Source organism: Prunus mume, linkage group LG6 (assembly GCF_029339155.1).
Source record: "Prunus mume cultivar Tortuosa linkage group LG6, ASM2933915v1, whole genome shotgun sequence".
Lineage (NCBI taxonomy): Eukaryota > Viridiplantae > Streptophyta > Magnoliopsida > Rosales > Rosaceae > Prunus > Prunus mume.
This window is the reverse complement of record NC_142703.1, coordinates 10,367,515-10,380,551: the sequence shown is the minus strand read 5'-3', so window position 1 is coordinate 10,380,551 and position 13,037 is coordinate 10,367,515. Positions and strand designations below refer to the sequence as shown.

Here is a 13,037-nt window from a genome sequence, read left to right as displayed (position 1 = left end):
TCATTACAATTTTCTGTGGAAGCTTGCTAAATAGTCGAACCAAGGCAAGCTAAATCCAAGGATGTACAGAAGGGTCAGTAAGCAAGCAGATCATATTCTTCCAAAAATGAGGCAATGGGTAAATTCTCCATGCACACTACAAGATTACAAGTAACTTAAGATCCACTTTCTGAAATGGATGCCTCACACAGTCAGGTTTGCTAGACCTTTCCTAACAGCTTAATTCGGCAAAGCATAGAAATTGGTACTGAAAAGTGAATTGACATTCATTTGAAGATTCTAAGCATCAAGACACCAGATATATTTCTTCTATTAATCAGAATCCTTTGTTCCACCTTCTCTGTGTGTGACCACAAATGATATGAAAATGAGTGAATGAGCCCTACCAGTGAGGATGTTACTTATACTTCTCCATGATTCTTCTGGCTTCTTCTAGACTGTCCTCCATCCCCTCCTCCTTTGGTGTAGAGGTGGTGCCTCCGCCCCCCTTTGGTCCTTCATCCTTATTCAAAGCTATAAATGTAAAGTATACAAGTCCCATCGTAGCCTGTTATCATGAAATGCTTAGTTCATTACAATTACATAATATTTATGTACTTCAAAAATAAGGACTGTCTATACAAGAATAATGCTCTCTTACTGATGAGGAAATTTACTTGTCTACATTGCATCTCATTTCCTTATAGAAATTAATAACGCAGAAAAAGGAGTTGATTTTAGAACACAAACACACAAATGACATGCATACTTCATATACATTTTGGAAAAAGCGAAGTCAAAATAACATCATTGATCTACTGTTCTTGCAGGAGGAGAGAAATAGAAACATACCAGCACAAAGAAAACTGTAGACAGTAAAGACTTGAGTACAAAGAGTGAAAGAGCCAATGCAACTACTGTCACAGAAACCCTTGCTATTGATCTTGGCACAGAATCCTAGTACCCAAATGCAAAACGCAAACAGAATATCAAAAATCTTCAATTTGTACTAAAAGCAAGAAAAACACCCTGCTTTGAAATTGCACAATCGATAAAAGTTTGAAAGGGTAGACTAAACATAACTTACCGGCACAAGATTGGTTCCTGCCTCAATTCCATCTCTCCCAACCTTCCAAACTGTTTGTACAACTATTTTACACAATTCAAACCAGTAGTCAACACAAATGTAAACATAAAACTCAAGGGTAACTATTTGCTCTTTTGTATGAGCAGGACAGCAGCAAAAGTAATTCATGTGAAGCAGAAAGGTAGAAATACTGTGAATTGGATGTAAACAACCAATGTCGTCCACATTATAATGTAACTCAAAATCTCAACCAGAAAATTAAAATCTTGTCCTAACACTTCAAAATTCTGACTCAAAATAAGCCTGCATGAAAAGGTCGTACTTGAAACGACTTCTTGACCTACTTTTCATGCATAAGAAAGACAAATTTAAAATAACAAAAATTGCCCTGAGAAAATCACACTTGCTGCACATGGCAGCACGTCAGCTAGGTTTCACCCACCAAATGGTAAGTTCCCATCCCATGGATTATGGTATGGATGATTAGCCAGTTCTCTCAACTATCCGATTAACGGGTGATCACTCTTTAACGAAAGAAGATTCAAGCTTTTCTAAACGGTTCCATTCTAGTTACAGCATCACTGCTTCTACAAAAGCGCCTTTACCTTTCATGCCTGATTGAAATCTTTACAATAGCTTTTTTATTTTTAGAGGCCAATCATTTACAATTTCATGCTACTAGCTACTAATCACCTTAGTTCCAAAGCACTGAATTGAAATCCACAATCAATGTTAAAAATCGGTAGGCGGTAGTCGGGCGCCTAGGCCATTTTTTTTAATTTATAATTATTTTGTATTAATCGCGGCCTGGTGGTGGTCGTCGCGGGTGGTGGTCTGTCGTGAGAGAGAGAGAGAGAGAGACAGGAAAAAATATATATATATTTTTAAAAGGAACCGACCCGCCCAGGCCGCTAACTCCCGCCTAGCCCCGCCTAGGCGGATTTTCCGAGCACTCGACAATTTAACGTTAAAAATTGTCATAATCTAACAGAAATTAACATGCTTTCGACAGATATTTACCAATACAATGCTATTCAGTTGCAAAAATACCTTTTATCAAAATCCAAAAACCAAAAATATAAAGACACGATTCATAAAATAGCAAATTCGACGAACCCACTAAACAACAATGTTCAGGGATCATAAATACTAAGAAGAAGAAGAAGAAGAAGAAGAAGAAACGCAGGGAAGTGCAGCTAGCTAACCTTTTAAGAAATTGGACTGTGCAGCGAACACAACAGGAACAGAGCGATACCTCCGAGTCCTCTGCCTCTTATTAATTTGAAGAGCTGAGACCAAAGACTGCTTCTTTAACCTTAAAAATGAATTAGAAGAGAAGAATTGAGAGTGAGAGAAAGCTAGGGTTTGATTCTTGTAACATCTTGGAGAGTGTGGAATTAAGCAGCAGAGGCTCTGCAACATAACTGAGCCAGCCATCAATATCTTTCTCCAATTTGATTACTTCACGCAGACTAATTGAGAGCTTGAACCGCCATTTTAGCTTTTACACAGAAAAAAACAAGAGAGACTCTCTCTCTCTCCCAGCCTCACAAGCAGCTATCGCTAAATGCTAAGCCCAAATTTAATTTGGATCCTCTCGACTGTAAATACGAAGAGCCCCATAGAGTTATGGACCGCGAGTTTTCGATCTTCTGGTTTTTGATGGTCTAGTAATTGGGCTTGAGTTTTTAGGGCCTCCTGGGCTATTTTCATGGAGTCCAATCCTCGGAAGGGGTTATTCATGTATAGTTAATCATAATTTGAAGCCATGGAGATTGATTTATTTTTTGTGTGTACAAGTTTAGTGCGAGGAAGGGGACTCGAACTTAGAGACAGCGGAACAAGCTCATTGTCTTGGCCACCATTTACGAAGATTTATTGATCCATTGATGAGAAGAAGCTTGTTGCATAGGTTTGGGGAGGTTTTGTCAACACTGAAACGTGGATAGATTCCTTAGTGGGAGTTTCCCAAAACCATGCCTTGGAACTCTGGCCCCATGGCCAACATTGTTCTCTGGCCTGTGCTATATATAATTATAACTTTTCTTTCTTGTTTCCACGTTAGTAAGTTGTAGTATTTATTTTATTTTTAAATTGACTTGTTAGAACATTTAAAAAAAATTTAATATATTTTTTAAAAATTTAAACTATCACAGCGTGAATTATGTCAGTTGGACAAGACAGTGTGTTGTCTTTTGTAGGCAACAATACTTTATATTCTTATTCGTTAAAATGTATTGACTCACTAACCAGTTAGCGCTTGAGCTAAATTAAAATACTTTATATTATTATAAGTTACCAACGAAGCTTCAGCTCTAGGTTATCAACATATGAAGAGCTTCTGTCTTTAGTAGTCGACATAGTTTCCCACTCTATGGTTTTCTTAATTTAATAATGGTGTACTAAATTATAAATTAATAAGCCTGCAAACAAAAAAGGGAAAAAAGAAGTGCAATAATATGCCTTGCATTCTGAGATGAATTTGTCATAAAACTTAGAAAGAGTAAATGATGCCTATCTTGTTAACTGTGTCACATGGAATTCCTTTGTGTTATATTACATATAATAGTAATTCTGGCCATTGCTGCTTGTTTTTGGCTTTGGGAAGGGACAAATCAGAAATGAGAAGAATATGGCATGGCTAGATAGACAGTTGACAAGACACATAATTAACAAATGCCTCTCCTTATTTTAACACTCAATTACACCACCTTCCTCTTCACTCTATAGCCAACAACAGCTAGCTATAATGAAAATTTTGAAACCAATTCTGTGGCTCTCTCTCTCTCTCTCTCTCTCTCTAGTTAAAAAAAGCAAATTAAGAGAGAATCAAAGATAATGTGGCAAATGGCCTTCATAAGAGGGGCTCTTTTATCAAAACCAAAAACAGCCCATTTCACTGAACCTATTGAGGAAAACAATGCAGGACACATGGTGTAGCAAACAGCCCTATTCAATTCAAAAATATGTAGCAAATAAACGGAACCCCGAGGTGAAGGTGGTGGAGCTGGTGTGCTTTTTTTATTCTTTTAAAACCTCTCTTTCTTCATCTCTCTATCCTTTTCTTGCTTGACTGCAAAGGATGTATTAATTATAGAAAACCAGTAGAGTTCAAGAAAAGAATCAAGAAAAGAGAGGGAGAGAGAGACCCAATGCAAAACCAAGTAGAGTGTGGTTAGGGTTTTGAGGCAGTTTGGCAATGCCAATGCTGCTGAACAGGAAGCCTTGTATCTCCCACAACCACCACCAAATGCCGAGGAAACTCTTCCCAACTCACCTCCACCACCACCACTTCCTCTCTCACTATTCTCTCCTGCTCTTCTTCCTCCTCACACTTCTAACTTGTTCTGCTTCTGCTGCAAATGTTGAGGTTCTTACTCTACATTCATGGCTTCAAAGCTCTGCCTCCCCCTCACCCTCTTCTTCATCAGATTTCTCCAACTGGAACCCTTTAGACCAAAACCCTTGCAGCTGGTCCTACATAACTTGCTCTCCCCAAAACTTTGTCACTGAAATAAATATCCACTCTGTTGAGCTAGCCCTTCCCTTCCCTTCCAATCTCTCCTCCCTTGCCTTCCTCCAAAGGCTCATCATTTCTGGTGCCAACCTCACTGGAACAGTGTCACCTGATATTGGTCATTGTAATGCACTTACTGTGATTGATGTTAGCTCAAACAGTCTTGTGGGTTCTATTCCTTCAAGCATTGGAAAGCTCCAAAATCTTCAGGACTTGATTTTGAACTCTAACCAGCTCACGGGGCAGATACCAAAAGAGCTTGGTGGTTGCATCAGCCTGAAGAATCTCCTTGTATTTGATAACTGTCTCAGTGGGAGTGTTCCTGCTGAGCTTGGCAAACTATTAAACTTGGAAGTTATTCGTGCCGGTGGCAACAAAGACATTTCAGGAAAAATCCCGGATGAGCTTGGAAACTGCAAGAATTTGCAGGTGCTTGGTCTTGCTGATACTAAAATTTCTGGTTCCATCCCTTCATCATTGGGTAAACTAAGCATGCTCCAGACGCTTTCGGTTTATACTACCATGATATCCGGTGAGATTCCACCGGATATTGGCAACTGTTCTGAGCTTGTCAATCTATTTCTGTATGAGAATGACCTCTCTGGTTCACTGCCACCAGAGTTGGGTAAGCTTCAGAAGCTGGAGAAGATATTGCTGTGGCAGAACAATCTTGTTGGGAACATTCCTGAGGAAATTGGGAACTGCAGAAGCTTGAAGACTATAGATCTCTCTTTGAATTCTGTCTCTGGAAGCATACCCCAATCTTTTGGAAACCTCTCAAATCTTGAAGATCTTATGCTTAGTAACAATAACATTTCTGGTTCAATCCCATCAGTTCTTTCCAAAGCTACAAAACTCTTGCAGTTGCAGCTTGATACTAATCAGATATCAGGCTTAATCCCAACTGAGCTGGGAATGTTGACAGAGCTAACAGTCTTTTTTGCTTGGCAGAACAAACTTGAAGGTAGCATTCCATCAGAATTGGCTGGTTGTAAGAGCCTCCAAGCTATTGATCTCTCACACAATGCTCTCACTGGTAGCTTACCTCCTGGCCTGTTTCAGCTGCAAAATTTAACGAAGCTTCTCTTGATTTCGAATGAAATTTCGGGGTCCATACCTGCGGTGATTGGAAACTGTAGTTCTCTTATCCGGCTCCGCCTCGTAAACAATAGAATCAGTGGAGAGATTCCAAAAGAAATTGGGCTCCTTGACAATCTTAGTTTCCTTGACCTGTCCGAAAACAATCTTGTTGGTCTAGTGCCAGATGAAATTGGAAAATGCAGTGCATTACAGCTGCTGAACTTAAGTAACAACAGCCTTGGAGGTACTTTGCCTAGCCTTTTTTCTTCTCTCACTAGGCTTGAGGTATTGGATGCCTCTGTGAATCGATTTGTGGGTCAGATTCCTGAGAGTTATGGTAGGCTTGCTTCACTTAACAGGCTCATCCTCAGCAAGAACTCACTCTCGGGACCAATCCCCTCTTCGCTTGGTCGCTGTTCTAGCCTTCAACTACTTGATCTTAGCAGCAACAAGCTCACTGGCACAATCCCGGAGGACCTGTTTGAAATTGAAGCTCTTGACATTGCTCTAAACCTGAGTTTCAATGCCTTGTCTGGGATAATCCCACCACAGGTTTCTGCTCTTAATAAGCTATCCATACTAGACCTCTCACACAACAAGCTTGAAGGCGACTTGTTGGCACTATCCGGGCTCGAAAATCTTGTTTCTTTGAACATTTCATACAACAATTTCACCGGCTATCTTCCTGATGAAAAGCTGTTTCGGCAGTTGTCAGCAACGGACCTGGCAGGAAACGAAGGACTGTGCTCTAGAGGTCATGACTTTTGCTTCCTCAGCAATGGTACAACAATGAGCATGCCAAAAAGTGGCGGTTTTAGGAGGTCATGGAGGCTTAAGTTGGCCATTGGCTTGCTGACAACCTTGACCATTGCCTTGACAATTTTTGGGGCTCTTGCAGTGTATCGAACACGAAAGATGATGGGAGAGGACAATGATTCCGAGATGGGAGGAGACTCATGGCCATGGCAGTTTACTCCATTCCAGAAGGTAAATTTCTCGGTTGACCAAGTCCTGAAATGTCTGGTGGAAACCAATGTGATAGGAAAGGGATGTTCAGGAATTGTTTACCGGGCAGAAATGGAAACCGAAGACATTGCCGTAAAGAAGCTATGGCCAACAACAATAGCTACACGGTACGATTGTCAAAATGACAGGTTCGGGATCAATGCAGGAGTTCGTGATTCCTTTTCAGCTGAGGTGAAGACCCTTGGCTCGATTCGCCACAAGAACATTGTTAGGTTCTTGGGTTGCTGTTGGAATCGAAACACAAGGTTGCTAATGTATGAGTACATGCCAAATGGGAGCTTGGGTGGCCTACTTCATGAAAGAAGTGGTAACTGCTTGGAATGGGACCTGAGATACCGGATAGTACTGGGAGCAGCACAGGGCCTGGCTTATTTGCACCATGACTGTGTTCCTCCAATTGTTCACAGGGACATCAAGGCCAACAACATCCTCATTGGTCCAGACTTTGAGCCCTGCATTGCTGATTTCGGGCTTGCCAAGCTTGTCGATGAAGGAGACTTCGCTCGATCCTCCAACACTGTTGCTGGTTCTTATGGCTACATTGCTCCTGGTTAGTACAAATTCTTATGGCGACGTTATAAATTTCAAGTAGTATATAAACAAAAAGTGGTCATAAACTGCATCACGAATAACTAAACAATTGAACATTATTCTCCCTTGCTTTTTCTGCTTCATCCACAGCAGCAACAAACACAATATTAATGCTCCACATTTTCTTGGATTTGATTTACAGAATATGGATACATGATGAAGATAACAGAGAAAAGTGATGTGTACAGCTATGGTGTAGTTGTGCTAGAAGTGCTAACAGGGAAGCAACCAATTGATCCAACCATACCAGATGGCCTGCACATTGTGGATTGGGTAAGGCAGAGGAGAGGGGGAGTTGAAGTCCTGGATGCAAGCCTACGTGCCCGGCCCGAATCCGAAATCGAAGAAATGTTGCAGACACTAGGTGTGGCTTTGCTCTGCATAAACTCAACCCCAGATGACAGGCCAAACATGAAAGATGTAGCAGCCATGCTCAAAGAAATAAGGCAGGAGAGAGAAGAGTGCATGAAAGCTAACATGCTTCTCAATGGCTCTGCTGAAAATGAAGGGCGAGAAAATATCAGTTGCAGTGTAGGAACCTCATCAGCCATGGTGGTGCAGCATTCTTCTTACCCTTCAAGTCACAGCACAAGCTTCTCTGCATCCTCATTGATATACACTTCTCCCCCTAATGTCAAAAACAACAGTTAACTGATCAAATAAGAAGTTATTTCAGACTTCAGCTTAGAAATTTGTTTTCTGCTTGAGTTTTTGTTTCAAATTAGGCTCAGGTTTTTCTGTGTGTAAAATTGAGGAGAAGTTTTAATAATCAGAAGCAGCGAAAGTCACTTCTTGGTGTTTATGTAGAGGTGATCCTTGTCTTGGTTGACATTTGACTTAGTTTGACTACTGGTTATGAAGTTTGACCACTTCAAACGACGTTCCAGTGTATGTCGTTTGGGCAAGTAATGTCATATGGATTATGGGCCGTATCAAACAAGAAATATGTGTGGATTGGCATATAGGGAATGTAGCGAAATTCTATGGTAGAGCGACATATATAGACCGTTCATGTGGATATTTATATTAATCACAAGATTATTCATGTGGACATTTATATTAATCACAAGATCATTTCATTAAACTTAAATAATTTGTTCATGTAGACCTTTATGTTAGCAACAAGATCATTTCATTAAACTTAAGTGAAGTTACTATTCGGATGAATTCTGAAAGCAGACCGTAAGTAGAACTTTCTAAATTTCCAAAAGAAAAAAAGGAAACTTTAAAGTTACAAGATGGTCAATTAAATGGTTTACAAGCGATTGGGGAGGGGAAATTTCACAAATATTGATTAGGTGTCTGGGAAGGGAGGTGGAAGAGCTCAACGACCTAAGCTATACTCCATAGACGTCAATTAAATGGTTTTCAATTTTAAAGAAAAGATTGAAAATTTTCCCATTACATATTCTAAAAGACCTTTCGAAAACTTTAAAAAATGACAAATATAATACAATAATTGCATGTAACACAAATATTTCAATATGATCAAATATCAGACCAATAATTTATAATTAATTTAACCAACATGCATCAATGCTAACATGATTTTGAAATTTTTTTAGTACATACATGCATACATATATATATATATATATATATATATATAATGAATGAGCGAGCATTATACATCCCTCCTCATATACATCATTTACGAATTAAGTTCTACAAAATACAACATCAATAATTAACAAGACAAAACAGACACTAATTAACACTTAATTGGGGTCATATTTTGACACTGCAACCCCAAAACATCTATATAATCATACACTATTTTGAACCCTCTATACGTCAGATGGTTTTTTTTTCATCTCTAAAACCAAAAGCCCTGCCATACCGACTGAACCAACCTGCGCAAAAAAGCTTGAATATTTTCAAAACGCAGTGTGATCGCTTTTGGAGACAGTAATCTACATTGACTTTGACTGGAGAGAAAATCGACCAATTAACGATGAGGAGGAGCTTCAACAACCCCCCAGGCTAATCTTCACCGTCCATCTGTCCATCCATTTTCATGCATGAAAGAGAGAGAAAAAAAAGTAAGAAAAACAAAGAAGGAAGATGTGGCCTTCTGTTTCGATTTCGTTTGCTTGCTTGCTTGTCTCTCACTTTACTGTTTCCTGTGTGTGGCTGAGGCTGAGACTGAGGAAGGTGACGAACCATTAGTGCCAGCTGGAGTGTTCGCATGCTGGTTCCTTTGCGACTTTCCCGGCCTTTTGTTGCCCTCTGATTTTGGCCCGGCTTGCCGTACCTTCACTCCTCGTATCATCTGTATATCAATGTATAAATACACATAAAAAATTAACACTATACGAAAAATTAGTCACTAATTACTTCGTAGATTAGGATAATACTAATAAACATACATATTTGTTACATTTCACGTCTGAGTAGATGACTATGAAGTCCCCTTCTTGGAGTCCATTGGCTCTCACAAAATCTCCTTCAACCACATAATAATAAATCCATGACAAGTTCAGAAAACAAAACAACAATTCATGACAAATTAAGAGCAAGAAAATTGCGCTATGTGCACCTGTGTTTTCTAGGAGATACATCCTGCTTTTATTGTTGGGCCAGTACCTGAAACTCCACATATAGATAGAAAAAGAGGAGCAAAATAATTACTTACAATTTCTCGGGCGGTATCGAAAACAATTAATTAACATTGATAAACAAAAAAGTTGTACTGAAAAATGAACATGGCATGAACATTAATAGACTCAATATTTGTAGAATACCTGTAGCGCATGTTCCACACGTGAGAAGTCCCAATGTCTTCCATTGGGATGGAAATCCCGTCTCTTGCCTCCAGTTCTGGAAGATGGGTTTCTGCTTCCTTCTAATTAATCATTAATTAATAACACCACCAACAATTGCAATTAACAAAATGAGTATAACCAATTTCAATTAAGTAAGTGAAGAGTCAGTTCAAATGATGATTAGGGAAATTAATGACGTACTTTTGGTAACACAATCCTTCCAAGACTACCCACATCGCTCTGCTTCAACACCTTCTGCAGAAGAAACTTCAAATTCTTCTCAGATTTCCATCCCTAAAAAAGAAAAAAACACAATGGCAGGCAAGTATTAATTAGTTGATCAAAATTGTTTTCTATATCATCCATCCCCAATCAATTAATATTGTACCACTTAAGAATGTTGAGCATAACTGCACCAAATTACACAACCCACCTGGCGCCTCTCCTGCCTTTCCTGTGCAGCACTACGCCCCTGATTGTAATTCTGTGCTTGAGTACTAGCCGGCCGATCCATCTGCTGCACTGGAGGAGGCGGTGCCTCTTGTGTAATGCTAGGCATCATGGCCGGGGCCGCAGTAGCAGTGGGCCAGTAAAACCAGTTGCCCGGATTGGCTTGTAGCGGCACAGAATTAGCGCAAATCAGATCGCCTGCGTTCCCAACAAGCCTTGTGTGCTGCTGATGAAGAAGATGATCCGGCATTTGAACATTAAGGTGGTGCTGCTGCTGATGTCCATGCCTATGGTGTGACACAAGTCGTCTCTGCCTCGCCATCCTCTTCTTCCTCGCCTCTTTCGTAGCTGAAGACCCTAACCTCATCAATTGATGCTCACCATTCAATGGAAAATACTGGTAAGGCTGGTATTGACTTCCATACCCAAAAGCCTGGGGATGATGCTGTGGAGGAGGGGCTAGGTGAATGTTATTGTCCGGGAACGACCCGTAATGGGCCGTTCCCATGCCAAACGGAGACGACGGCCAGGTAGATTGCCCAGAGTCAATCATGTGATGATATTCCGGTGATGGTTGGTATGGACCTGGCCCGTTAACATACTGGTCAGGCGCTATGTACCCCATCATTGAAGGGTAAGCTGCCGGAGGGGGCGGCGGAGGCGGAGTGGGGACAAGGATTCCCCCGGCGTGATCATAGGCTGCATGTGGCGGAGGTGCCATCCAAGGAGTTTGGGTGAAACTACAAGAAGGGTTTGATTCAAGAACTCTAGGGCTTGTGTTAGGGTTAGGGTTTTGAAAAGGGTCTTGGTACTGTTGTTGGGCAACAATATCGGCGTCTTTGGTGGTAAGACTATTACTGCGCCTCTTTTGGAGATGGTTGGTCTGAACCCACTCAAGCACAAGTTTAAGCAACTGCTTCATGGCCTCTTTACCTCCGCCCAACCGCCTGGCCGCGCACTCGATTGTCGACTTCTTGATCTTCACACTTCTCAAGTCTTCAGCGGAGACCGTCTCTCTGTTTGACCTCAGCCACTCCAAGAACACCATGGCCATGTCGTCCGGCTCCTTGTTCTCTTTCTGATCATCCTTCTTGTTATTCTCGTCATCACGAACTGCAACTTCTTGTTCTTGTTGTTGTTGAGGAATAATTGCAGTGGCTTCATTAGGGTCTTGTAATTGGTGGGGCGCTAGTAATTGCTGGTGGTCGTCATCTTGTTGAAACTGCTCCATTAAAAGGCTGTCACTTTGGAAAATGGAGGAGGGGTCAAAAAACTCATTGGACTCGAACAGATCCATGTACCCAAAAGTCTCCATCGCACCCATGCAATCCATGGCTCCGCCTTCCCTGCCGAGATCCGACGGCTGAGAGATCTCCATCGAGGCGGTGGAGGCCAAGGCATGCACATCAACCGCCTGATCATCAGCCTGTGAGTACTGGTGGCGGTGGTTGTAACTGTTATGGTGGTGCTGCTGCCTTCTCTCCCCATCTTCCTCCGCGTCCGATCTCAAGATGGCCCAGGAGGCCGCGGAGGAGGACGAGGAGACTGAGGACGAGGTGGACGATGAAGTGACCGACTTGACCGGTGCAGGGGTTGAAGATGAGGAGGAAGAAGATGACATGCATGGGAAATCAGGGAGAGGAGGGAAGTGGTCATTGTAGAAGATGGAAGGGTCATTGACATCAGCAAGGAGAGCAGTTTCTTGGTCATTGTCATCAAGCCACATCTCACTTGGGTCCACACCCAAATTATCCTCCTGATCTTCCAGTTCCTCCATGGCACCACCACCACCAAACCCATCTGAGATTGGAATATTTACATCTTTCATGTGGTGATGATGAAGATCTCCTGCATGCAGATCTTGATGATGATGAACTTGAACTTGCTTCCCCTTCATTTTTTTCCTCAAATAACTGATTTTTTTTCCTCAAATAACTGAATTTTTTTTCCCTTTCTGTTGGTATCAGATATTTTTGTGAAAGAGATAGTGGAGAGAGAGAGAGAGAGAAGGGTTTAAGTTTTTTTTCTGCTTCTGTGTACGGATAAGTGCAAAGAGATAGAGAGAAAGAAGATTGTATTAGATTAAGGAAGCAAAAGAGTGAAAGGGCCCGCTTTTGGTATCAAACCCTCACACAGAAGCAACATAAAGCATCTGATACTCTCTGCGCTATCAACAACACCATCAAAGATAACCACACAAATAAAAATATCAAAACAACAATTTTATTATTTTAAAAAACCTATTTTAAGTCATCTCACCACCACAGAAGGCGACGTCAGTGCTCTCTAACCCATGAATCTGTTGATATTTAACTGGGTCATTATCTCAGAACATCGACCTCACCAAACACTAAATCTCTGTGCTAAGACCGAGATTAACAGAAAACCAGAGAGGAGATTACCAAAACCACCGGCTCTTTCTGCAAAAGTCCAGCGAGGGCAAGACAAACAGAGCAGGAGCCTCTCCAAGAATGAGAGCACGCACGCTTAAATGGAGTGAAAAAGCTCAACAGCCCCCATGTGTGTTCTGGTTTGTTCTGGG

The 13,037-nt window shown here is 41.2% G+C and overlaps 3 protein-coding genes across 4 annotated transcripts; 1 reads left to right on the top strand and 2 right to left on the bottom strand.

Annotated features, from left to right (window-relative positions):
• Nucleotides 1–74: 74 nt before the first annotated feature.
• Nucleotides 75–2,599, bottom strand: LOC103334350 (uncharacterized). Of its 2 annotated transcripts, XM_008237303.3 has the most exons (4): nucleotides 2,272–2,586; nucleotides 1,067–1,128; nucleotides 832–936; nucleotides 75–547 (listed from the first exon to the last, which is right to left on the bottom strand). In XM_008237303.3, the coding sequence occupies exons 1-4, from the start codon at nucleotides 2,501–2,503 to the stop codon at nucleotides 398–400; spliced, it is 549 nt and encodes a 182-aa protein (XP_008235525.2). In that variant the 5' UTR covers nucleotides 2,504–2,586; the 3' UTR covers nucleotides 75–397. The 2 variants fall into 2 exon arrangements, with proteins under 2 accessions (XP_008235525.2, XP_088911681.1); XM_089055555.1 differs by lacking the exon at nucleotides 832–936 and having other exon boundaries at nucleotides 242–547; nucleotides 2,272–2,599.
• A 1,571-nt stretch (nucleotides 2,600–4,170) lies between these two features.
• Nucleotides 4,171–8,181, top strand: LOC103334542 (uncharacterized). The gene is made up of 2 exons (XM_089054634.1): nucleotides 4,171–7,239; nucleotides 7,423–8,181. The coding sequence occupies exons 1-2, from the start codon at nucleotides 4,266–4,268 to the stop codon at nucleotides 7,929–7,931; spliced, it is 3,483 nt and encodes a 1,160-aa protein (XP_088910760.1). The 5' UTR covers nucleotides 4,171–4,265; the 3' UTR covers nucleotides 7,932–8,181.
• A 754-nt stretch (nucleotides 8,182–8,935) lies between these two features.
• ABI3 (AP2/B3-like transcriptional factor family protein) lies at nucleotides 8,936–12,598 on the bottom strand. Its single transcript, XM_008237304.3, has 6 exons — nucleotides 10,479–12,598; nucleotides 10,247–10,339; nucleotides 10,025–10,125; nucleotides 9,820–9,866; nucleotides 9,650–9,726; nucleotides 8,936–9,552 (listed from the first exon to the last, which is right to left on the bottom strand). The coding sequence occupies exons 1-6, from the start codon at nucleotides 12,390–12,392 to the stop codon at nucleotides 9,394–9,396; spliced, it is 2,391 nt and encodes a 796-aa protein (XP_008235526.2). The 5' UTR covers nucleotides 12,393–12,598; the 3' UTR covers nucleotides 8,936–9,393.
• Nucleotides 12,599–13,037: the final 439 nt, after the last annotated feature.